This window comes from Procambarus clarkii, chromosome 66, assembly GCF_040958095.1.
Source record: "Procambarus clarkii isolate CNS0578487 chromosome 66, FALCON_Pclarkii_2.0, whole genome shotgun sequence".
Lineage (NCBI taxonomy): Eukaryota > Metazoa > Arthropoda > Malacostraca > Decapoda > Cambaridae > Procambarus > Procambarus clarkii.
In genome coordinates this window covers 9,382,604-9,410,500 of record NC_091215.1, presented here as the reverse complement: position 1 = coordinate 9,410,500, position 27,897 = coordinate 9,382,604, and the positions used below count along the sequence as shown (strand labels likewise).

The following is a 27,897-nucleotide window of genomic DNA, read 5'->3' as shown; positions in this document are numbered from 1 at the left end:
GCAGCCGCCCATCAGATCCCCTCACGGCAACAACGAGCTGGACAGGGAAGGGGAAGAAACTATGCAGTTCACATACCAGAGCAAGCAAAGGCAAATCCTAAAGTTTTTTCAGTTATATCGAATTATGTTTAGAGAAAGGATAGGTCTATTAAAAACCTAGACAGGTCAAATAATGGATAGCAAAGAGAGACGTAGTATTTTTTATAAATATTTCATCTCTACTTTCTAAAGAGGACTTATCACTATGCCTTCAGCTGAACAAATTTACGTGGGTGGGGATGACAGGTTGACTAGTTTCGCAGTTACCAGGGAAGATGTTATTCAACAAATAGTGAAACTCAAACAAATCCAACCTGCAATTATCGATTTACTTGAATCGATAATTGCAAATACCATTCGTCTTCATCTTGAAAAATTAATAAATGATTCACAACATGATTTTACAAATTGCTGTTCATGTTTAACAAATTTGCTATCATTTTATTCCAACATAGTTGAGACACTTGACAGTGGTAAGGTTTGTGATGTTTTGTACCTTGACTTTAGCAAAACTTTTTGATACAGTACCATATGGAAGACTGATTAAAAAGATAGAGGCTCATGGTATTGGGGGTGCTATATTAAGTGGGATTAGGGCATGGCTATACCAAAGGAAACATAGTATAAACGGGGGTTAAGTCAGACTGGAATAATGTTGTAAATAAAGTGCCTCAAGGCTCTTTCCTGGGACCTGTTATTCATAATATATATAAATGATATAGATTCAGGTTTGAGCAGCAACACTTGCAAATTTGCCGATACAAAAATCGGGAGGGAAATAATCACGGTAAAAGGCTCGCTATAACTTCAATACGATCTTTATAGGGGTTTGAAATGGTCAAAAGATCGGTAGATACAGTTTAATGCTGACAAATTTAAGGTTTTGAGGCTTGGTAATGATGATAGAGTTACAAGATACGAGTTAGATGGTGTCGAGATTGCATAGTCGGATTGCGAAAGGGATCTGGGAGTTATGATTGGTAAGAATTTAAAACCAAAAGATCAATGCATGAATGTTCTAATAAGGCTAAGGCAAATAGGACAATGGGATTTATTAGTTGAAGCGTTAGTAACAAGACACCTGGTTTTGTTCTTCAGCTGTATCTTGATCTGGTTAGGCCCCATTTAGATTATGCAGTTCAGTTTTGGTCGCCGTAATATAGAATGGATATAAATTCACTTGAACGTGTCCAGCATAGGATGATCGGAAGGAAGGAAGCGAGGAGGAGGAAGGAAATATAGGAAGCAAGTGATCTATCTCCTTTCTTAAAAATTGGTACCACATTAGCAAACTGCCACGACTTTGACACTCTGCCCGACTCTAATGATTTATTAAATATGGTAGACTCTGGCTCGCAAAGCTGTTCTTTGCACTCTTTTAAGTACACACATTGTGACGTTACTTACATGATTGGATGCAAGTAGAAACGTAAGACTGTTACTTACATGATTGGCTTTTATTTTATGGTTGATGATTCTTAGTTGTTCTTCAGTAAGATGAAAAGTTTCGCTGTGGATGAACTTCTGTGTTGTCTGTTGACCCACAGACACCTGCCGCGGCTGTTGACCCCCAGACACCTGCCGCGGCTGTTGACCCACTGACACCCGCCGCTGCTGTTGACCCCCAGACACCCGCCGCTGCTGTTGACCTAAAAACAGCTGCTCGAGCTGGTAACCAAAAAAATCCTGCCGGAGCTGTTGATCCACAAACATCTGCGGCAGCTGTTGACCCACTGACACATGCGGTAGTTCTTCGTGATAATTTACTCCTGCATTCCTCCATCTGTTCTCATACAGGTGTAGTGTATAATACACCATGTAGTAATACCTGTAAGTTAATCATAGAGGAAAGATATAATACACTAGGTGGTAGTACATACAAGGTTATCATAAAGGTAGTGTATTCACCTAGTTGTGTTCCCCTAGTTGTGCTTGCAGGAGTTGAGCTCTGCTCTTTCATCCCGCCTCTCAACTGTCAACTGTTACTACTAATTTTTCACACACACACACACACACACACACACACACACACACACTGCTAATGTAGTACCAATATACAAAAAGGGTGACAGACAAGAGGCACTGAACTACAGGCCAGTGTCCTTAAATTAACTTGTATACCATGCAAGGTGATGGAGAAGATTGTTAGAAAATCTAGTAACACATCTGGAGAGAAGAGACTTCATGACCACCCATCAACATGGGTTCAGGGAGGGTAAATCTTGCCTTACAGGCTTGATAGAATTCTACGATCAGGTGACAAAGATTAAGCAAGAAAGAGAAGGATGGGCGGACTGCATTTTTTTTTGGACTGTCGTAAAGCCTTCGACACAGTACCCCATAAAAGGTTGATGCATAAGCTGGAGAAACAGGCTGGAGTAACTTGAATGTTCAATTTATCTGGCTATTTCTTCAGCCGTATTGAGACTGTAATTGAGAGGCTGCCATGAAATAATTAACTGGAAGTTGTGGATGATTCAACTTCGATGGCAGTCTCACCCAGTATTGTTTGTCTTTATAGACAACTGTGTCCAGATATTGCTGGTAAGTCCACGTATCATCAGGGCTTGGTTTATCAGGGACAATACCTAAAGTGTCTAAATCCCACAGACGATGTACAGGTGGATCAGACTCGTTATCTTCAGCTATTTCTCTGAAATGTAGGGGTGACTGTTCCAAGCCTAGTCACGCCACTATTGAATTGTTAGTTTGTTGGTTGACGCTGTTTTTTGCTGGAAAAGCACTGGTCCAGTAAGCAATTTGCCTCCAGCTGATAACAAATTCATTCTGTGTTGTCTGGTGCATCCTGTTATAAATTTATAATAATAGTCAGCGCCTAGTAGGATACCAACGTCTGTGAGGTAGTCAGAATTTATTTTGTGATCTGCTAGCCTCATGCAGTTTCGTTTGAGATATCTCGCAGTGCGAGCAAGTCCTGTGACCTGCAGGTCTGAAGGAAGTTTATCTACTACTACCGCTTGTATTGGACTAGTGTTAGATCCAAGTCTCACTAACACCTTGACTACTTGGTATTCCCGAGGTCCACTATTAGTCAAGAACCCAGAAATATTCAGTCTCACACTTTTGGCAAGTTTCAATTTCAACTGCTCGACTAATTGTTGTGTGATGAAGGTTTTGTGTGATCCTTGATCAAAGAGACCTCTAGTGTTAACTCTAAACTTCCTATCAATTAGTTTAAGTTGAGCCGTAGGTAGAGTAGTATTATTGCCTGACTCAGTAGCAAGTACATTTATTTCTTGGTGTACCTTGCAATATTGTACTGTGGTAGAATTCATAGAATCCTCCCTAGGTGTCACAGACTGTGTAGAAGTTTTTCTACATAAGGCATAATGATGTACACCTTTGTTGCATCTACTGCATAACCGTAGCTGCACTACACATTTACTGGGATCATGAGAACCCATGCACTTGGTGCATCTGTGTAATTCTTGTAGCCATTTAATCCTGGTATTTAAGTTAGGATAAACATTGCATTTGCAGGTGACATGTTCTTGATCACAGAACAGACACCTTCTCTCTCTGGCTGAGCTTGTCCTTTTAGTACACACATCAGTTGTAGCGTCAGAGGGAGATACAGAATAAATACCTACACTACCACTCCATTTTCCAGTGGATGGAGTAGTCCTAGGTTTGGATTTATTGGACCTATTCAAAGTCGATTTGGGTTTGACTGAGTTGTCAAGGTTAGGTTGTTTAGACTCAAATTTAATCTTATCATGAGTCTTCAACCTGTTAACCGTTATTCTCAGTCCCTCGAATATTTGCTCGAGAGTGAGAAACTCGGTTTTATAGTGTGAGCAGATTTCTGCTAAGATATTTCGAGGTAATTTCCTCTGTAAAAGTAACTTAATTGACCATTCTGAGGCTGGTACATCAACTTTAGTACCTAAGGCCTTCACTAGAGACTACTTCTAGCCTGAAGATTTGGAGTGAGTCTGGTCGGTTACTTGGTGCATTCAGATCCAGCAACTGGTAATACAGGTTAGCTATACTCAACTCCTTGTTGCAATAGTTCAACTTTAGTAGTTTTATAGCTTCCTCATAATTACACTCAGTGAGAGCTATGTTATTAATGACCTTTTTAGCCTCCCCTTTGAGAAGACTAATCAGGTAAGAGAATTTAGAAACTCTGTCAAGAGAAGATTTTTTATGTATATGAACTTCAAATGGAGCCCAAAATGTGTCCCAATTTTCTTCATCCAGCCCTGCACATGTAGGTAAGTCTAAAGTAGGTAGACGAACCTCAGGTAATTGATTACTGGATTGAGACATAGTATTATTTGCATTAGATTTATGTTGCTTTACTATATTGGATAGTATATCAAGTTTATCTTGAGTCTCGTCTTCATACTGGGAAATATCTGCTAGAATTTGATCTATTTCATCAGGATAAGTTTCAGTTGCATTCAGTAGGTTGAGATAAGACTGGCTTGTAGATCTGACTTGATCAAATTTGAGATCAGCTACTCTCAATGATGTTTCTAGTCGACAGTAATCAATGGGAGTTGCTTTAGACAAAGTATCAGACTTATTAATTAGTCTGGTTAAATGACCTTTAAGGCCAATATAGGTTCTCCTTAATTGTTCAGGAGTAGCCATGTTGGCTTTAAGTCCAAGTTTCATAGCACTTGAATAAGTATTACTAATGAAGCTGGGGTACTTGCTCATTACAAGTAATGAGTACTTATCAAGTAATATTGTATATAGCCTAAATTAATCTGGCTAAATTACACTACCTCACTCGAGGTTAAATGTACCTACTTAACAATAAGTAACCAAGGATTTTGAGCAGTGCTTGAATGTCACCATTAACTTTCTTCCGGCTAGTTCTTCTTTATCACCATTAGAAGTAATAGTGATCATTCAGCAGCACTCAAAATTCACACACACAAATAATTGATATGGATATACTCTAATCAGAGTTACCATAAAATTTGAATCCCACCCTTGGTAGGGTCAGCACAAGAATGAATAGTGCGCGCACTACTGACTAGTCCAAGACTAGTTGTAAGAATTTCTACCTAAGAAACTACTAATTTATTTAATCTGCATTTGTGCAAAACTCAGCACAATCACAGCCTAAATTCCTACCTAATAAAGGTTGGCATAAATTAATTTGTGGTGCAATAGTGAATATATAGTTGTGCTGTGTTTTAGTTTTGTTTTTAGATTTTATAGTTTATATATAGGTGCACTTGCACACGCAGGTGAAAATACAAATATGTACAGTTAATTTTGGCTTGCTAGCCACAGCCTTTTATGGTGGTTGATTGTGTTGACCAACTTGTCAACTACATGTGACCTGTACTCACCTGACAGGTGTACACCATCTCTTGCCAGGTTTTGCCTGTATGGTCTGGCTGTAAGTTGAATGTAAGTGGCATCCAATCGTACTCTCTTCCTCAGCCTGAAGTTTATATATTTGGCAGCTCTTTGGTAATATTCTGGACTCACTCCCCAACGATTATTATTGCTTAGTTGGCGAGGTTCCACCAATGTGAACACTACTGAACTGCTAACAAGTTTGAATAAGGAAATTATTGTTTTAAGGTAATTAATTACCTCAGCTGGGTGTCGAGTAGGATGGATATTAATACCACCTAAATAAATAATAGTTAGATGGTGAGGCCACTAACGCAGGTGTTAGTGTGGAGTTATTATAGAAATTGTGAGCTGTTGCTCCTGGTGACCTGAAGATTCTTACCTCAGTGTGAGTGTTGTGGGCAATTTACTGTGTCCCACTAGTGCTACTTTATACACGAGATATAAGCAGCAAATTGGTGTGTACTAGGTTGACCTATGTGGTACTCTGCCGGTAGGCACAATTAATAAAATGTGGTTAGCCTAGATTACTACACACAGTAATTAGTTATGATTATGGTATTAACTGTAATACATCCGGTTCGATAAGGACCATATTATTGTGTTGGGAAGAAAGCTTACTCTCTATTAATTGATTGATATATAATTAATAGATTAATTTGAATTAATCGAAGGACCACCCTATTTTGACTGAAAAGGGAAACAGATAAAGTTAAATGATAAGGACTGAAATACCAGTGCCTATGGATAGGAAACTATTAAAGATTATTCTTTAAACCTCTATGGGCTGTATAATATTAATGTTCGAGAATAAACTTTCCATCCTTCACAAAATTGGGGGTTAATACCAAAAGTAATCTACTCCCAGTACGCTTCATCGAGGCTGGTTCTTCCTCGAATAAAAATTAGTAATTCTACTAAATGCTATTAAGAAACATTAGATAAATTGATTAATGGTAAAAAGATTATGTTGATTAACCAAGCAATTATTATTATTTGACTTTTATGAGGCTAACATATTACGTTAGATATCTCAAATCAAATAAACAATCTTTTTGACTGATCTAGAATTTTCTCAATTAAAGAAATAAAAAGGTTTCAGCTGCTTAGCTGTAATGGTGAATGGAGAGGTAGAGGTGTAATGGCGTCGTCTGCTACTTACTGCAACACGTGAGTTCAAGCTTGGCGTGGGAACATGAAGACCACGACCACTTACAACACAAGCTGAAATTTCAACTGAATATACTAATTGGTTACACCTACTATCTAATATCCTCACTATGCCATAAAAGGAATAAATTTAATTCCTTATGGACGTACTTATTGTTTGGGGAGGTCGCGTAGCATAACGATGGACAGTGCACAGTACAAGGATATAAAGAGTACTCAATATAAACAATACTAAGGCACTTAACCTGCTGGTTGTCCACCGAAGCGATCCTAGATTGCTACTGGAGCAATTACACGCTCCTAGGCCGATTAAATGCAAGGGCCTAACGTAGTATTGATGGAAATCGACTCTCCCAGGACGCACGATGTGATTGTTGGCATCTCTAGCGAAGCAGCATGGCGAATAATGGCGGCATCTCTCCGCCCTCCCTCAACTCATCTCTCGCATTCACAACAGAAGTTACTAATCATGGATAATTCTTTTCCATGTAATTACTGATGTAATGCGTTAATGAGAACCGAGTTGCAATTATAGGTAATTAAATAATAATATTCTCGTTAAATGGTGTTAATCGAGAAATGGAGAGAAATTTTATTTCCTCCTTAGCATTTGCACGTAACAGATAAACTGCTACTTGATAATAATTTCAGTTAAAAATTCTCAGTTTTGGATTATTGGCAGCTATATTATCCCTAGTTAATTATTGTACGGAATACTGATAATTTTAGAGAACCACATTCAATTCTCTAACATACTGGAAATAAATATGTTTAGATGGACATATCTGACGCAATCCTGCCTCTCGATGTCGTGAGAATATTATCAATAGGTTCAGATAAAGAAATATTAATTTATGTTAACACTACCGTTAGCGAAATTAATAACTACTGTAATTAGTATATAATAATGATGTATTATAATGCAATGGTAGTGTGTTAGTGTTGGAAATTTCCAACAGTAAGGAACACCACAAGAATGAAATAGTATGGAACACCACAAGAATGAAATAGTATGGAACACCACAAGAATGAAATAGTATAGAACCCAACAAGAATGGAGTAATGTGCAACCATCACAAAAATTGTGCTGAATGAACACCACATGGATGAAGTATGGAACACCACAAGAATGGAGTAGTATGCAATAGTGTAAACGGAGCCAACTCTCTGCAGTTTTGCTTTTTCCGCCTGCAGCTAATTGGCCCCCTGGGTTTCACCGAAAAAAACGCTCCTGCAGCGAGTTGGCGCCAAGGTTTTACCAAGAAAACGCCCCTGGAATCCTCTGGCCTGGTCATTTTTTTGTTACTTCGGCGACGCCTAGTCCGGGGATGTTTTCAGTTCTTTTTTCCACGCATCGTATTCTATTTTTATTCGACAGTATTACGCAATCTCCTTATAAAATCAATTATCGTCCTCTCTCTTCAATCATTTATAATTCTACAAAATGGGGGATTAAAAGGCCGACTCCCATCGTACTTAAATTTCGTTCCGTCAGAGAACCTGCACAGACATCACTAATGGTTAACGTCATCCAGTTTTCATCTTCCTTGTATAGGACTGTTCTAATATCGTTTATATATTCCCATTTTCAACATTTTTGGTAAGAGGATTAAAAGGCTGCCATCCGACAAGCCTAATGTACAATGACGTCATCTATAATCTTACCATAATAATCCCGTTTTCAGTAATATTCAAGTACATTTTCTTATTGTTTCCCCATTCTCAAAATAACTTTTTTTTCTAGTCAAGAGCGCTTATTAAACATAGGAAATTATATTGCAGATGGTCTTAGTAGGAAACCATACAGGATCTCCAGCTCATTTTAAACACAAACACTACTCACCCCCTGTTGGAGTCTCCAAGTACATGCAAATGTGTTATATAATTTATAAAAAAGGGGATTTGTTCTACTCCCCAAACCCAGACCGAGGTCAGGCTTGACTTGAGAGTTTGGTCCACTAGGCTGTTGCTTGGAGCGCCACGCAGGCCCACATACCCACCACAGCCCGGTTGGTCGGCACTCCTTGGAGGAAACAATCTAGTTCCCTCTTTAAGATGCCCATGGCAGTTCCGGCAATATTTCTTATGGTAGCTGAGAGGGTGTCGAACAACTGTAGACCTCTGATGTTTGTACAACAGCCTGGTGGACCAAACTCTCAAGTCAAGCCTGGCCTCGGGCTGGGCTTGGGGAGTAGAACAACTCCCAGAACCCCATCAACCAGGTATCATCCAGGTATCACGTGGGGGAAGGTCGGAAAACAAAAGACACGCTCGTCCCGGATGTCAGGACATTCAACATGGATATGCACGACCGTAAGAGGGACAACGCGATTTGGACAATAAGGAGCAGGGCGGTGCTCCAACAAGTGACCATGAGTTAAGCGAGTATGGCCAATATGCAACGTCACCAGAGCTGTTTCCCATCGCCGGTTACGGTGGTAGGAGGACAGTCACGAGGACACACAACTCTTAAGAGTACACAGTTTTTTTTCAGTAACAGAAGATCAACAAGCCTGCCAACAGGTAAGGATGCAGGATTGGATAGCCGGGTAAAAGTCGGAATAAAGAATACCTTTACAAGAGATGGGACAAGAGTGGACAGCTTCCCAGGCGGCAGCATCCACACGCTCATTTAAAGAGACACCAATATTGCTGGGAACCCAACAAAACTCAACCGACTTAAATTTACTGTGAACAAGAAACAGCCAATGCTGGATCTCGACAACCACTGGATGAACCGGATTAAAGGACCCGAGAGTCATGAGGGCACTACGAGTCAACAACAACAACAAAGGAAGATTGACAACGAGAAAGCAGGAGACGAAGAGCATAGAGAATAGCAAAGAGTTCCGCTGTGAAGATGCTAGTCTCCGGAGGTAAACGACACATATAAGTGTGATCAGGAAAAACAACAATAGCCTACACCGTCCGTAGACTTAAAGCCATCGGTGAAGACGGAAACGGAGTGGGAGTAAGAAGAAAAGTGCTCAGGGAAAAGGCATTTTAGAACTGTAGGAGCGGTGAAAGCTTTAGTGAGGAGGGTTAAGGATGTACTAAACTGCGGAAGGGGGGGACTCCACGGGGGCCAAGAAGGAACAACTCTAGGAGAAATACTAGAAATATGAACTGAAAGAGAATCCTGTAAGCGAGATAACCGGACAGAAATGGGAAGGTGGTGAAGAGGATCAGGAACCGCAGGAGGGGTAGAAGTTAAAGCATGACAGAGGCAAAAGGAAGGATGATGCAAGGATCGTGCAAGATAGCGTAGACAGTAGCGATCACGGCGGTTCTGGAGAGACAGGAAGCCAGTGTCAACATACAAGCTGAGGACGGGAGTCGAACGAAAGGCATCAGAGCTGAGGCGCAACCCAGTATGGTGTAAAGCATCTAGACGCCAAAGAGTAGGAGGAGAAGCAGACGAGTAAGCAGGGCAACCATAATCGAGCTTAGACAAGACGAGAGAGGAATGTAAAGCAAGGAGTGCGCGCCTATCCACTCCCCCAAGAAATATGGGACAATACCCGATGAAGGGCAAGGGCCTTAGAGCACTCAACACGGTGGTAAGAGATATGGGGAGACCAAGACAAACGAGTGTCAAAGAATAACCCCAAAAGCTTTGAAGAATCTTTGTACTCAAGGAGATGACCATAAAGTGACAACGAGGGATGAAGAACGACCCGTTTCGGAGTAAGAGTTATGGCACAAGTCTTAGTAGAAGAAACTGAAGCCATGATCGGTGGCCCAAGACGACTCGGCATCAATCACAAGTTGAAGCCGACATCGAAGGAGAGGCGAAACATCACCCTGACAGCAAAGGCTAAGATCATCGGCATACAGAGCGGAGAAGATGCCTGAAGTTAGAGAGGAAAGAAGACCATTGAGGGCAACCAGAAAAAGTAGTGCTCAGAACACTACCCTGGGGCACACCTTCGTATTGCTGAAAAAAGGCAGAGAGAGTGGTACCAAGCCTCACCCGAAAGGAACGACGAGAGAGGACGCTGCAGAGAAAAAGTGGGAGATGACCACGAAGGCCAAAAGAATGAAGTTGGGATAAAATATGATAACGCCAAGTGGTGTCGTAAGCCTTTTCTATGTCAAAAATGACGGCAATAACGAAGGTCTTCGCAGCAAAAGCAGTACGAATATAGACCTCCAAGTTCACCAGGACACCTGTTGTGCTGCGGGACTTGCGGAAGCCTGAGAAGGGGATAGGAGGTGAAGGGGTTCCAAGAACCACATCAGACGAACGTTAACCATACGTTCAAAGAGTTTGCAGACAACTTGTAAGGGCAATAGAGCGATAGTCCTTGGGGATGTTCCCAGAGACCCTGGTTTGCAAACAGGGAGGACAACGGCATCGAGCCAGTCCTCAGGGACTGACGACGACTCCCAGATCCGATTATACAGACTCAGTAAATACCGAGACGTGCATGGAGGGAGATGGCGAAGCATCTTATAATGAATGCCATCGGAGCCCGTTGCCGTAGAACCGCAGAGGGCCAGGGCTGAACGAAGTTCAGAGAGAGAAGGGATCGTTATAGGGAAGTCGAAGACGAGTGCAGAAATCGAAACGACGAGATTCAAGAACAGGCTTACGAAGAAGGAAAGATTGGGGAAGATGAAGACCAGAGCTAACAGAAGAAAAGTGGGAACCCAGTTCGGTTCCCACTTGTTCCACTCGTCAGACCATCACCCCAAAGGGAATGACGACAATTGAAATCACCCAGCAGGAGCACAGACTCCAACAAAGAGTCCAGTAGGCGTTTCAGAGCAGTAAGAGAAAGTGGGACACACTGGGGGAGATAAATGGAACAAACTGTATACCATTTCCCCACAAAGATACGAGCAGCAGAACAATGGAGAGACGAAGGAAAAAGTAAGGGAACAAAGGGAACATCAGAGTGAATCAAGAGAGCAGAAGAATTAGGAGCCCCAGAAACAGCTGGGGGGGGGGGGGAGAAAGGAATAGCAACGAAAGCGACCAGGACGAGCACCAAGCATCGGCTCCTGGAGACAGACACAAAGGGGCGAAAACCGCGAAATCCGAATCTGGAGTTCAAGGAAATTGGCGTAATAACCTCGAACTTTCCATTGAAGAATAGACATCGATGAGAAGAGAAAGGACAACAACAGAGAACAAGGAAGAAACAAAGGCGAAAGAGAAACATAGCACTTAAAAGAATATCAGGGTCGGGATCAGGGTCAGCAAAGTCAGGGTTAGGGGGCATGGGTAAACTGCGCAAATACGAAGGGAAGGAAGTGGGAGAACAGACCAGAGGTTGACGGGCGGGTCCGAAGGACGAAGGAAGAGGAGACAACTGAGAGGAGCAGTCAAGGACAGCAGCAGGAAGAGGGGGAGTAGAACAAGGGGAGCGCACCTCAGCAAGGTCAGCAACCGAGAGGGAAGCAGGGGCCAAAGAAACCTCAATAGCAGGAACAGGGGGCACAACCACTGAAATGGGAGGGGAAGGAGCGATAGAGGCAGAAGTAGGGGCCGAGGAAGAAAGGCAAGCCTTCTTACCCGCCGGGGAGGAGGAAGGCGAGGAGCCAGGCTTACGCTTATGACTTAAAGAGACAGATGTCCCAGCATCCACGTACTGGGTAATGGATTCCAGCATCTTAACAGGAGAAGCTAAACGAGACCACACACGACGGCCGTTTGGAGAGCGATGGACATTAGCCTACACCGGCAGGCGGCGGGGAGTGTCAATAGACGGAGGGGAAGGAGGATCAGAGGGAGACGAGGAAGAAGACACAGGAGACATGACAGACCGGGAAGAAAGAAGGGGAACCCTAGACAGAGGACCAGGAGGGGGACCCATCGGGACAGAACTCGAAGGAACAGAGGAGGGGGCAGTGGGCGTATCAAGGTTGAAGGCCCGGAAAAGGTTGCGAGTCTGAGGAAGGTGAGAAGGACGAGGAGAGGAAGAGCGCAACACGTAAGCATACGAGACGTTAGCATAAGGCGAGAGCCGGCTAACCTGGCGCCTCGCCTCAGGAAAAGATAAACGCTCCTGGAGCTTCAGGTTGAGGACGGCTGCCTCAAGCTTGTAATGGATACACACACGGGAGAAGGCAGGATGGGCCTCACCGCAGTTGAGGCAACGAGCCTGAGGAGAAGAGCACTCCGACTTAGAGTGACCTTCACCTCCACACAAAGGGCAGAGCGACAGACCCAGAGCAGCGGAGGGCACAATGCCCAAACCTCCAGCACTTGTTACAGAGCCTAGGAGATGGAATGTACTCTTGGACAGAGCACCTGGCACCAGCAAGAATGACAGATGGTGGAAGGGTCCTACTATCAAAGGTAATCTTCACAATCCGAAGGGGTTGACGGCGACGACCACGAGGGGGACGAGTAAACGTGTCTACCCGGAGGACAGAATGGCCCTGGGCCAAGGCTATGCTGAATATCATGGCAGTCTTGCAGATTCCGAACACCGGTTGCAACATGGGGAGGGAGGAGAATAGTGCCAACACTGGCATTTAACTGCGCGTTCTTGGAGACCCGAACAGGGGTCTCGTTAAGGCAGGATAAAGCAACCAAGCGGGAGGCCGCAGCCAGAGAAGGAGCAGCAACGACACGTGTACCGAGACGGGTGGGATTGAAGGTCACAGAGGCATCCACGGAATCAGCAAGGAGCCTGTGAAGCGAGAAATCGTCAGGAGGAGCAGAATCAAGAGGGAGGAGATCAAAGTATTTGGCCCACGAAGCGGGACCAACTACGGCTTGATGTGCATCAAAACGGGAAGGAATCGAGCAAGTGTGCATGTCGAGGACTACGTTGAGAACCCCCAGAGAGAGAGGGGTTAAAAGGCGCAGTAGTTACAACAAGAGACTGAGCCGTGCCAGGGGACGAGGTAGTAACCACTGGGGACTTGGGGCTCGACCCAACCACAGAGGAGGGAGGGGAGCCGAGGGGAGTAGTCAGAGAGGCCAAAGGAGGAGCCAGGTCAAGGCCCAATGCAGCGGAGGCTACAGAGCCCGGTCTTCCAATACAGACCGACTCAGGGGCTTGGTCACCCACCCCACGAGCCTGAAGAATGTAAATGAACAGAATTAGACATAGGTACAAAAAGAAAAATATTCATTCACGAATGTGCCCCCATACCCACCATGGAGCCATAATTAGAGGCAGGACACCTAACAAGAAGCCATTGCCGATCATGCCGGGGCTCGCTGGGGTGCGTCGTGAGTATACACCCGACAAACGCCACCTTAAGAACCATCAGTCCATCAGGATTGGGTTCAGTGACGAAAGGAGGATTGACAATAAAAGGTTCCCCTCGCTCTCGACATTGGGTACTACAGTTCTACGGGTGCAAGAGTATGCCTCCCCAAGCACCCGGGCGTCAAAATAGAAGAGGTCCAAAAGAATAACCAAAACAAGCAAAAGGTCGGCAGGAAAAGACAAACAGATAGGAGAAGAGGGGGGAGAAAAACGAAACATAAGGAAAAGGAAAAGCGTTCCAGCACAATTGGAGAAGACAGCAGCAGGAGCATAAGGTCACAAAAGGCCAGAGGACTGTCCGACGGAGCATCACACTGGCAGCCGTCCACCAAGCCCCATCACGGCGCCAACAGGCCGGATGGGGAGGGGGATGTTACGGCCCTCTCGGGACGCAACGGGGTTCTTGCTCTGATGTTGTTAGAGGAAGATATAGGTATCCGTTCCCAAGCCAGTAGTGGCTATCAAGGGATGAGATCCGTGACGCAAGTAACTTAAAAGGGAGTAGGGAAAGAAAGTTAAGAACTTAATATTATATAATGTTCACCATCACCATTTAAATATATAAAAGTAAAACGTACACAAGGGGGAGGGGTATTAACACTTTACAAAGGGGATCTACACTGTAGTCTTCTGCTGGAGACTATGGATCCTCGAAGCTAGGTGCTGAGTCCGCGGTGCTTTCTTCGTGGCCTCAAGACGTGTCCTCTGAGAACGCCGAGCCTACCCTGGCCACAGGTCAGCCACAACACAGGTCCACTGGGGGCACCGTCGTGGAGGCCGTCAACCACACGTCCAGCAGGTCTGCTGGCAGGTACTGAGCCACCAAGGCTGGTACGGCCACTCCACGAACGATAAAAGGGGTACGCCCTAGACAGGAGTCTCGTGTGATATCACCAATCACCCTCCTGTCCTCAATACCCCAGTGGATTATCGTCTCCAACCGTCGGTCCCGGGTAAATCCTTCCACTGCCACTCCACTGGCAGGCTTAACACACCACAGTGTTCTTCCGGGGGGACGACGTCGCAACAGCTGCAGCAAACTTCACAGTATGGAGACTGGCTGCCTCGGGTAGACTGACTCCACTTCCATCACAGTGGTCCCAGGTCGGCTCTGTAAGCAGACACGTCATCAATAACTGGGACACTAATACACCACACTCACAGGCTCAGATACTAACACCTGACGTATCCAGTCCATAGATGGCGCTGTCGTCGGAGCACCACCTCACCAGAGGTCAGGAGCGGCGGTGTCGAGCGCTGAACCAGACTGGAAACTGGTCCTCGAGGCCAGTACACGCTGTCCTCACTAGGTGTCGTCGTTCGTTTGGCGGGGGTTTCGGGAGCTGACCCACAGATGGCGTGTTTGTCACTGCTCCAGGCTCGGACGCTGGGTCCGGGTTCGTAACAGGGGAATTACATGAATAAAAACCCATCTAGATACCATTCATATGAATAAACCAATGTGGTTATGTCACAATGAAATATATTAGTGATTAATAAAAAGCTGAGTTTTGTGATAAGGCACACTGGAATTATAATTTAACACCAGTCACTCTAAATGGTACACTTGTACATACATACACTAAAAATACACAAATTAAAACATGCATGATAAAACTAACACATTTACACTCTATATGGCATTTACGCACAAAGTATGACATTTCCACATCAATATACCATTTATGCACAATGTATCATTTACACAAAATATGCATTTATAGACAAAATATTTCCATTACATACAAAATATGCCAGTTGCACACAAAATATACAATATACACAAAATATACCTTTTACACACAATATATAATTTACACAAAATATGCAAGTTGCACACCAAAAATATACCATATACGCAAATGTTGCATGTATCCTCAAAGTATGACATTTACACAAAGTATGATATTTGCATATATGCTCATACAATAACAAACGTACTTTAACTAAAATTACACAATTTCATAAAAATGATTTTCACAAAATTCACACACACACTGACATATAAACCAAATACACTATCACACTTGCTCACGAGGATCTATTTTTCAAATAACATATACAGAACTTACACATATACACAATTTGCGCTAAAACGCAGTTGAATCAGTTCCACTTAAGCAATTAAAACAACTTGCATAAATACACTATTTGCATAACAATTATAATAAAACATGGTGTCACGTTTCGTCCCCTTCCTTCCTTATGAAGTTTGGGTTATTCACATGGGTCTCCGCCTTCCCCCCCCACCGTACCAGAGCACCAATACTCGCCCTGGGGCCCCCCAGTCTACTAAGAGCTGGCCTTGAATTGTGCCCCTGAAGAGTGGGAAAATCCAAACTTACCTCTCACTCTCGGTTGAACTTGCCAACCATGACACTGGGGAAATACACAGGTCAAGCGTTACCTCATTACTCTCCCTCGGTCGCCAAGGTCGCCTGCTGGGTGCTTGCACTCGTGTTCCAGCAACACTTCTCAGTTGTCTTATTCGTTGTCATAAACCAAGGACTTAATATCAGGTGCAGTGCAGTGTGATATAAATGATTTAATCAAATAGCCCCAGAGATGGTAGGCTTCTATCTTGAGGTTATCTTGAGATGATTTCGGGGCTTTAGTGTCCCCACGGCCCGGTCCTCAACCAGGCCTCCACCCCCAGGAAGTAGCCAATGACAGCTGACTAACACCCCAGGTACCTATTTTACTGCTAGGTAACAGAGGCATAGGATGAAAGAAACTCTGCCCATTGTTTCTCGCCGGCGCCTGGGATCGAACCCAGGACCACAGGATCACAAGTCCTGCATGCTGACCACTCGGCCGACCGGCTCCCTCAAAGACAGTGTTAAAATCTATAAGTTTTCTGAAGAAAACTACATTGGATCCGCATAGTGATTAATATACGTGGACATATCCCAAACCCTCCCTGCCCCCACTCAAATGTTCAGCTGAATCTCCCTCCCCCCACACACAATCCCCAACCTTCTACCCCTCCCCTCCTCCCGCCAAGTCCTCCCTCCCCCCCTTTCCTTCCTGTCTTCCCTCCCCTTTCACCCCATACCCTCTCTGTCCTTTCCCCTTCACTGGATCCCCCACCCCTCATCCCAGTATCCTCTGAGACCCTGTTATCCACCTCACACCCATGGAACAGCTTCCCCCACCAGCAGAACACTCACCAATAAGGCGATTTGAAAAGGGACAGAAGAAAGTGAGCCTCAAAGCAATGTACACTAACATAGATGGAATTACAAATAAAGCAAATGAGCTTGGAGAACGGGTACTAGAGGAAAACCCAGACATAATAGCCCTCACAGAAACAAAGCTAATGAAAAAGATAACAAACGCAGTGCTCCCACAGGACTATTATGTTATGAGGAAAGAGAGGGAAGAAAGAGGTGGGGGTGGTGTAGCTCTGCTGGTAAGAAAAGGCTGGGATTTTGAGGAGATGGTTATTCAGGGCTGTGAAGGTTTCAGTGACTACATAGCAGATACCATAACAAATGGAGGGAGAAAAATTATAGTCGTAGTCATATATAATCCACCACCAAATGACACAAGACCTAGACAGGAATATGATAGAAACAACATGGCCACCATTGACATAATAAAAAGAGCAGCTTCTGTTGCTAGCAGGAATGGATCTGGACTACTAATTATGGGAGAATTCAACCATGGCAAGATAGATTGGGAGAACAGAGACCCACATGGAGGACCAGAAACATGGAGAGCTAAGCTACTGGACGTGGCAACAAGAAACTTTCTAAGCCAGCACATCAAAGAACCAACAAGAATGAGAGGAGAAGATGAACCAGCAATGCTTGATTTAATATTTACCCTGAATGAGTGGGATACAAGGGAAGTTAAGATGGAAGCGCCCTTGGGAAGGAGTGACCACAGTGTATTGAACTTTGAGTACCTGGTAGAGCTAGGAATTATCTCCCCAAAAGAGAACTAGGAATCTAAAGGCTGTGATCAAAATTCAAAGTTCATTTGTTCAAAATCTCTAACCTCAGAAAGTTCTTCACCGATTGCTTTGAAATTTTTACACAACGTTCCATTCTCATCTGAGGGGTTTTTTATATACATATTATATAGATGTCATGTATGTGATGGGAATTTTTTTTTTTTTTTAAAGAGTGTCATCTGTTGAATGTAAGAGCAATGCACACTGTAATATCCAAAAGTTCTGCAATGATTGCTTCAAAATTTTGATGTGTCATTTGAATACGTGTGTTTTTATATACCTACTATATAGATGCCACACCTATGATGGGTAAAAACATGTTTTTTTTTTAAACGGTGCCATCTGTTGCACGTAATTGCAACACACACTATAGTAAATATGTTCAGATTACAATGACAAATTGAATTTTCATTTATTTTGATTAATTTTCATTTTGATTTAATTATTTTGTGTGACATTATGTTGGAATTGAGCTGTGTTTACCATAACATTAATTTTATGAGTATAGTTTAATTTATTTTTTCATTGTTTTTCCATTTCGTTTTTTACATGTTTTTCTTATATATCAGTGATGGGAACATCATGTAATTTGGAAATGCATCGAACGAGGGAATGGGGCATAGTGGGGAGGACGAGGGGACGGGAGGGGGAGGATTGTGGATAGTACTTGGGGACGGGACGTGCGAACATGGTGGGGAGGAAGAGGGGACGGAGGAGACGAGGGGACACGGGAATGGAGAATGGTGGGTAGGATAAGAGGACAGGCGAGTGGGGGGGATCATGGGGAGACGAGGCGACAGTAGAGTGAGGAATGGTTAGGAGGACGAGGAGGAGATGGGGAGGTGGGAATGGTGGGGATGACTGGGGGATAGGGAAAGGTTGCTGTGGCTCAGCAACTCACGTGCGTTGTTGAGTCACAGCAACGCGTGGCCGGGTACAGATAGTTGATTTTAGAAATATCTGTAAACATTTTGTTGCATAATTTATGTAATCTCTGAAAAAATTGTATTATTGCACTAATGATATTTTTGATGACTATCTCAAGACAAATCCTTTATTATATGTTAATGTGATAGCTGAATGTCATAGAAATTATTTCAGTTGACAGTTGTGTTGGTAGAGTCATTTTGAATGCTGAAAAATCGTTGAATAATGCATTTTTTATTTTTTCTCCCTTTCTAATTTTGCTGCGATGTTGAACCTTGGATCAGGTGGAGCCTTTCTTACATATAATACGTCCATAAAGTTTGATTAAAATTAAGTAACTTAATATTCAAAGTTATGCCCCCTAAGTCCTGACCTGTTACAACTGACTCCATCTGTTACGCAAGGTCAGTGACGCTACACTTGGTACCGCGGGTCACTGTGACGCTACACTTGGTACCGCGGGTCACTGTGACGCTACACTTGGTACCGCGGGTCACTGTGACGCTACACTAGGTACCGCGGGTCACTGTGACGCTACACTAGGTACCGCGGGTCACTGTGACGCTACACTTGGTACCGCGGGTCACTGTGACGCTACACTTGGTACCGCGGGTCACTGTGACGCTACACTTGGTACCGCGGGTCACTGTGACGCTACACTTGGTACCGCGGGTCACACTGTGACGCTACACTTGGAACCTCGGGTCACACTGTGACTACACTTGGAACCGCGGGTCACACTGTGACTACACTTGGAACCGCGGGTCACACTGTGACTACACTTGGAACCGCGGGTCACACTGTGACTACACTTGGAACCGCGGGTCACACTGTGACTACACTTGGAACCGCGGGTCACACTGTGACTACACTTGGAACCGCGGGTCACACTGTGACTACACTTGGAACCGCGGGTCACACTGTGACTACACTTGGAACCGCGGGTCACACTGTGACTACACTTGGAACCGCGGGTCACACTGTGACTACACTTGGAACCGCGGGTCACACTGTGACTACACTTGGAACCGCGGGTCACACTGTGACTACACTTGGAACCGCGGGTCACACTGTGACTACACTTGGAACCGCGGGTCACACTGTGACTACACTTGGAACCGCGGGTCACACTGTGACTACACTTGGAACCGCGGGTCACACTGTGACTACACTTGGAACCGCGGGTCACACTGTGACTACACTTGGAACCGCGGGTCACACTGTGACTACACTTGGAACCGCGGGTCACACTGTGACTACACTTGGAACCGCGGGTCACACTGTGACTACACTTGGAACCGCGGGTCACACTGTGACTACACTTGGAACCGCGGGTCACACTGTGACTACACTTGGAACCGCGGGTCACACTGTGACTACACTTGGAACCGCGGGTCACACTGTGACTACACTTGGAACCGCGGGTCACACTGTGACTACACTTGGAACCGCGGGTCACACTGTGACTACACTTGGAACCGCGGGTCACACTGTGACTACACTTGGAACCGCGGGTCACACTGTGACTACACTTGGAACCGCGGGTCACACTGTGACTACACTTGGAACCGCGGGTCACACTGTGACTACACTTGGAACCGCGGGTCACACTGTGACTACACTTGGAACCGCGGGTCACACTGTGACTACACTTGGAACCGCGGGTCACACTGTGACTACACTTGGAACCGCGGGTCACACTGTGACTACACTTGGAACCGCGGGTCACACTGTGACTACACTTGGAACCGCGGGTCACACTGTGACTACACTTGGAACCGCGGGTCACACTGTGACTACACTTGGAACCTCGGGTCACTGTGACATCGATCAAGATCGACCAAGTGCTTGGTACAATGGGCGTCATTCCAACTTATGTCAACACATCTATACTGGATCCCACCCTATGTCAACAACCTGGAAACATGGCTTGGAATGGAATATTTTACGTGATTGACAGTGCCAGAATTTCCACCAACTTAATAGGGGTCACCCTGGGAGCCGACAACTATATATTTGGGACATGAAGCAGACCCCAACCCGACTATGTTGGTTAAATACCTCACGGTAATCACTTTGCAATATTGGGCGAGGTTATGCAAGCTTATGGCCTTTAACATTGGGCAGACATCTTGCTTTTTTTATTTAGATTCCAAAGGGTCTTATTATAGTGGAATTCCAGAGACTCGGCTGGTCCCCTTCCACCAAGTTGGAGAGGGTCGCTATGCTATCCAACACTAATTTAAAGGGAGCAATGGGACGAACCCCATTGCATTTGTATAATGTTTCTTATATTTTATCCAGATGTGATTAAAATTTTTGTTACTGTTGTGATCATTTATACTTTTTATCCTGAAACTTCTCACCGCAAGAAAGACCCGAATATAATTATAATATAGGGTTAACTCACCTTCTTGGAAAATGGAAGTGATCTGTGCAGTAAATCAGAAGGGTAGCTAAGCAGTAGAAGGCCTCTGTGACAGTAGTATACGTGAGAGAAGAGTGTGGGTGAAGCAGCAGGTCGACGGCCCTCTCCACGTCCCACACGTCCACCGACACTGCCAACATTAAGTCATTGCTAATACGCTTCTCTCACCTTATAATAAGGGATAGGTGAATTATGGAGTATATTTCCTTGTCGATAATCAATAACATTTCCTTCTGAATGACATTTGTTGTTCGTTATCAGCAAGGGTGAGTAAGTAGTAAGTAATTATCAAAAGACGGCACCAAACCGGGAAGGCTATCAAATGCGCAAAATAATCTGAGGGCGCTAAATATCACCAAGGATGCCAATACGAGAACAAAAACGCATAAGGCGAACGATATCAAAAGTATCCGAGTCTCCAAGGATACTATTGAGGGACAGGTGACCGTGAGGGGCAGTCGGAAAGCAAGTCACACGCTCGTCCTGGAAGTCAGGACATTCAAGAAGGACATGCACAACCGTAAGAGGGACAATGCAACTAGGACAATAAGGAGCAGGGCGGCGCTCCATCAAGTGACCATGGACTAAGCGAGTATGGCCAATACGCAACCTCGCCTGAGCTGTTTCCCACCGCCGGTTACGGTGGAAGGAGGACGGCCACGAAGAAACACTGTATTTAAGAGTACGTAGTTTGTTACCAGTAACAGACAACCAAGAAGCCTGCCAACGGGTAAGGACGGAGGAATGGATAACCGGGTAAAAGTTGGAATAAAGAATACCTTTACGAGAGATGGGACAAGAGCGGACATCTTCCTTGGCGGCAGCATCCGCACTCATTTAAAGACACCAATATGGCCGGGAACCCAACAAAACTCAACAGACTTAAATTTACTGTGAACAAGAAACAGCCAATGCTGGATCTCGACAACTACTGGATGAATCGGATTAAAGGACCCGAGAGCCATGGGGGCACTACGAGAGTCAACAACTTCAAAGGAAGACTGACAACGAGAAAGCAGGAGACGAAGAGCATAGAGAATAGCATAAAGCTCCGCTGTAAAGATGCTAGTCTCTAGAGGTAAGCGACACACAAGTGCGATCGGAAAAACAGAGTAGCCAACACCGTCCGCAGACTTAGATCCATTGGTGAAGACAGAAACGGAGCGGGAGTGAGAAGAAAAGTGCTCAAGGAAAAGGCGTTTTAGAACCGTAGGAGGGGTAAAAGCCTTAGTGATACGGGTCAAGGATGTACAAAACCGCTGAAGAGGGACTCTCCACGGGGGCAAAGAAGGAACAACACGAGGAGAAACATTAGAAATACGAACGGAAAGAGTCCTGTAGGCGAGATAACCGGACAGAAAGAGGGAGGTGGTGAAGAGGAACAGGAACCGCAGGAGGGGTAAAAGTTAAAGCACGACAGAGGCGAGAGGAAGGATGTTGTAAGGACCGCACAAGATAGCGAAGACAGTAGCGATCACGGCGGTCTTGGAGAGTAGAAGGAGAAGCAGACGAGTAAGCAGGGCAACCATAATCGAGCTTAGACAGGACGAGAGAGGAATGTAAAGCAAGGAGTGCGCGCCTATCTGCCCCCCCCAAGAAGTATGGGACAAGACCCGAAGGAAGGCAAGGGCCTTAGAGCACTCAACACGGAGGTAAGAGATATGAGGAGACCAAGACAAACGAGTGTCAAAGAATAACCCCAAAAGCTTTGAAGAAACTTTGTACTCAAGGGGATGACCATAAAGTGACAAAGAGGGACGAAGAACGACCCGTTTCAGCGTAAACGTCATGGCACAAGTCTTAGAAGTAGAGAACTTGAAGCCATGATCGGTGGCCCAAGATGACACGGCATCAATTACAAGTTGAAGCCAGCGCTGAAGGAGAGGCGAATCATCAACCTGACAGCAAAGGGTAAGATCATCGACATAGAGAGCGGGGAAGACACCTGAAGGAAGAGAGGAAAGAAGACCATTGAGGGCAACCAGAAAGAGTAGTGCTCAGAACACTACCCTGGGGCACACCTTCGTATTGCTGAAAAGAGATAAAGAGAGCGGTACAAAGGCGCACCCGAAAGGAACGACGAGAGAGGAAGCTGCGGAGAAAGAGAGGGAGATCACCACGAAGGCCAAAAGAATGAAGTTGAGATAGAATATGATATCGCCAAGTGGTGTCGTAAGCCTTTTCCAGGTCAAAAAAGACGGCAACAACGGAGGTCTTCGCAGCAAAAGCAGTATGAATATAGACCTCCAAGTTCACCAGGACATCTGTCGTGCTGCGGCACTTGCGGAAACCAAATTGAGAAGGGGAGAGGAGGTGATGGTGTTCCAGGAACCACATCAGACGAACGTTAACCATACGTTCAAAGAGTTTGCAGACACAACTTGTGAGGGCAATAGGGGGAAAGTCCTTAGGGGAAGTACCCAGAAACCCCGGTTTGCGAACGGGGAGGACAACGGCATCGAGCCAGTCCTCAGGGACTGACGACGACTCCCAGATCCGATTATACAGACTCGGTAAATACCGAGACATGCACGGAGGGAGATGGCGAAGCATCTCATAATGAATACCATTGGGGCCCGCCGCCGTAGAACTGCAGAGCGCCAGGGCAGAACGAAGTTCAGTGAGAGAAGGGATCATTATAGGGAAGCTGAAAACGAGTGCAGAAATCTAAAGGACGAGACTCAAGGACAGGTTTACGAAGAAGGAAAGATTGGGGAAGATGAAGACCAGAGCTAACAGAAGAAAAGTGGGAACCCAGTACGGAAGCGACCTGCAACGGGTCCGCCACAAGAGTATCATGGAGGTGAAGGACCGGTGAAACATCGGGAGCGAACTTGCCCGCTATCTTGCGGATACACTTCCAGATCTGGGGCAGAGGAGTTCCGGACGTAATTGTTGAGACATAAGACACCCAACATTCACGTTTAGCCGTACGGATGGCCCTACAGGACACCGCACTCGCTTTCCGAAAGAAAAGAATAGAATCGGTCGTCTGCCTACGGCGGTGCCTCTTCCAGGCTGCACGCTTACAGCGGACAGCCCGAGCACAGTCCGCATTCCACCAAGGAACGCACTTCCGAGGACCCCGAGAGGAATAGCGTGGAGGGCAGCGTTGAAGACTGTCATGAAAAAGGAGGAGAGCGCGAGAGAGAGGGAGAGGTCAGAGAGAGCAGCACTGAAGGTAAATAGGGTCCAGTCCACCTTAGCAAACCGCCACCTAGGGAAAGAGAGGGAAGGGCGAAAAGAGAAAAAGGAAACAAGGATGGGGAAATGATCACTTCCATGGAGGTCATCAAGAACCTGCCACGTGAAATCTAAGTAAAGAGAAGAAGAGCAGAGAGAAAGATCAAGACAGGAAAGGGTGTGAGTCCGAGAGTCCAAATGAGTGGGCTCACGAGAATTCAGAAGAGACAGGGAAGAAGAGAGGATAAACGGCTCAAAAAGGCGACCCCGGGTATTCGTCAGAACGTCACCCCAAAGAGAATGACGACAATTGAAGTCATCCAGCAGGAGCACAGGCTCCGGCAAGAAGTCTAGGTGATGTTTCAACTCAGGAAGAGAAAGCAGGACACTCGGGGGGAGATAAATGGAACAAACTGTGTACCATTTCCCCACAAAGACACGAGCAGCAGAACAATGAAGAGGTGAAGGAAAAAGTAAAGGAACAAAGGGAACATCAGCACGAATCAAAAGAGCAGAAGAATTAGAAGCCCCCAGCAACGGCTGTGGGGGGGGGGGAGAAAGGAATAGCCACGAAAACGACCAGGACGAGCACCAAGCATTGGCTCCTGGAGACAGACACAAAGGGGCGAAAACCGCGAAATCAGAAGTTGGAGTTCGAGGAAATTGGCGTAATAACCTCGAACGTTCCATTGAAGAAGAGACATCGACGAGAAGAGAAAGGACGAAAACAGAGAACAAGGAAGAAAGGCGAAAGAGCAACAGAGCACGTTAAAGAATATCAGGGTCGGTATCCGGGTCGGGATCAGGGTCAGAAAAGTCAGGGTTAGGGGACATGGGTAAACTGAGCAAAGATGGAGGGAAGGAGGCGGGAGAACAGACCAGAGGTGAGCGGGCGGGGTCCAGAGGAGGAAGAGGAAACAACGGAGGGGAGCAGTCAAGGACAACAGCAGGAAGAGGGGGGGGGGGGCAGAAAGAGGGGATCGCATCTCGGCAAGGGCAGCAACCGAGAGGGAAGCGGGGGCTAAAGAAACCTCCATAGCAGGAACAGGGGGCGCAACCACCGAAATGGGAGGGTTATGGAGCGAGAGAGGCAGAAGTAGGGGCCGAGGAAGAAAGCAAAACCATCTTACCCGCCGGAGAGAAAGAAGGAGAGGAGCCAGGCTTACGCTTCTGACTTAGAGACAGGTGTCCCAGCAACCACGTACTGGGCAACGGATTCTAGCGTCTCAACAGAAGCTGAACGAGAGCACACATGACGGCCGTTTGGAGAGCGATGGACATCAGCCCGCACCGACAGGCGGCGGGGAGAGTCAAGAGATGGAGGGGAAGGATGGGAAGGAGGAACGGAGGGAGACGAAGAAGAAGACACAGGAGACAAGACAGACCGGGTAGAAAGAAGGGGAACACCAGACAGAGGACCAGGAGGTGGATCCTTCGGGAGAGAACCCAAAGGAACAGAGGAGGGGGCAGTGGGCGTATCAGGGTCCAAGGCCCGGAAACGGTTGCGAGTCTGAGGAAGGCGGGAAGGACGAGGAGAGGAAGAGCTCAACACACGAGCATAAGAGAGATTAGCATAAGGCGGGAGCCGACGAACCTGGCGTCTCACCTCAGGAAAATATAAACGCTCCCGGTGCTTCAAGTTGAGGACAGCTGCCTCAAGCTTGTAATGGACACACGCACGGGAGAAGGTAGGATGGGCCTCACCGCAGTTGAGGCAACGAGCCTGGGGAGAAGTGCACTCCGACTTAGAGTGACCCTCGCCACCACACAAACGACAGAGAGAGACAGTCCCGGAGCAGCGGAGGGCACCATGCCCAAACCTCCAGCACTTGTTGCAGAGCCGAGGGGAAGGAATGTACTCCTGGACAGAGCACCTGGCACCAGCAAGAATGACAGAGGGTGGAAGGGTCCTACCATCAAAGGTAATCTTCACAACCCGGAGGGGTTGACGGCGACTACCACGAGGGGGTCTAGTAAATGTGTCCACCTGAAGAATAGAATGGCCCTGGGCAGCAAGGATATGTCGAATATCGTCGTGGCAGTCGCGCAGGTCCCGAACGCCGGTCGCAACATGGGGCGGGAGCAGAATAGTGCCAACACTGGCGTTCAACTGAGCGTTCTTCGAGACCCGAACAGGGGTCTCGCCAAGGCAGGATAAGGCAGCCAAGCGGGAAGCGGCATCCTGAGAAGGAGCAGCAACGACACGTGTACCGAGACGAGTGGGGTTGAAAGTAATGGAGGCATCCACGGAATCAACGAGATGTCGATGGAGGGAGAAATCACCAGGAGGCGCAGAATCAAGAGGGAGGAGATCAAAATATTTGGCCCACAAAGCGGGACCAAACAAGTCTTGATAGCAGAACTGGAAGGAATCGAGCGAGAGCGACCGTGACGAGGACGGCGGTGAGAACCCCCAGAGAGGGGTTAAAAGGTGCAGTAGTTACAACTAGAGATGGAGCCGCGCCAGGGGACGAGATAGTCACCACTGGGGGATTGGGGCACGACCCAACCACAGAGGAGGGAGGTGAGCCAGGGGAAGGAGTCAGAGAGGCCAAACGAGCAGCAAGGTCAGGGCCCAATGCAGCGGAGGCTACAGAGCCCGGTCTTCCAAGACAGGGCGACTCGGGGGCTTGGTCGCCCACCCCACGAGCATGAGAGGGTACAACAAAAGCATTCAACGACATAGGTACGAAGAGTGATAAATTCATCCACGAATGTGCCCCCATACCCACCATGGAACAACAATTAGAGGTAGGACACCCAACAGGAAGCTATCGCCGATCATGCCGGGGCCCCCGAGGGGTGCGTTGTGAGTATACGCCACCTTAAGAACCATCAGTCCGTCGAGATCGGGTTCAGCGACGAAAGGGGTATTGACAATAAAAGGTTCCACTCGCTCGAGACTTTGGGTACTACAGTTCTACGGGTGCAAGAGTATGCCTCCTCAAGCACCCGGACGTCAAAATAGAAGAAGTCCAAAGAAACAATCCAAAACAAGCAAAAGGTCGGCAGGAAACGACAAGCAGATAGGAGAAGAGGGAGGAGAAAAACGAAACAATGAAAAGGAAAAGCGAACCGGCACAATTAGAAAAGACAGCAGCAGGAGTGCAAGGCCAGAGGACTGTTCCAAGCAAGGGTGAGTAATCAGCCTTGGTGTGGGAAGCATTTGCTTTCTAAATAGAGTAAAAAAATAGGCATCTTCATACTTGGCCCATATGTGACAGCTTTTTATACTCTACCAAATTCAGACATATATATATATATATATATATATATATATATATATATATATATATATATATTATATATATATATATATATATATATATATATATATATATATATATATATATATATATATATATATGCGAACAAGCCTGAATGGTCCCCAGGACAATATGCAACTGAAAACTCACACCCCAGAAGTGACTCGAACCCATACTCCCAGAAGCAACGCAACTGGTATGTACAAGACGCCTTAATCCACTTGACCATCACGACCGGACATAATGAGGTGATAGCCGAGGCTATTTGAACCACCCCACCGCCAGCACTCGGATAGTTATCTTGGGCATATATATATATATATATATATATATATATATATATATATATAT

General features: G+C 45.9%; 1 protein-coding gene across 1 annotated transcript in view; it reads right to left on the bottom strand.

Moving 5' to 3' along the window:
- Nucleotides 1-27,897, bottom strand: part of LOC138355201 (F-box DNA helicase 1-like) — a 168,384-nt gene that overhangs the window by 48,120 nt on the left and 92,367 nt on the right. Inside the window, exon 4 of the mRNA XM_069310055.1 lies at nt 21,080-21,227. Within this exon, the coding sequence (XP_069166156.1) occupies nt 21,080-21,227 (148 nt within the window). The remainder of the gene's footprint in view (nt 1-21,079; nt 21,228-27,897) is intronic.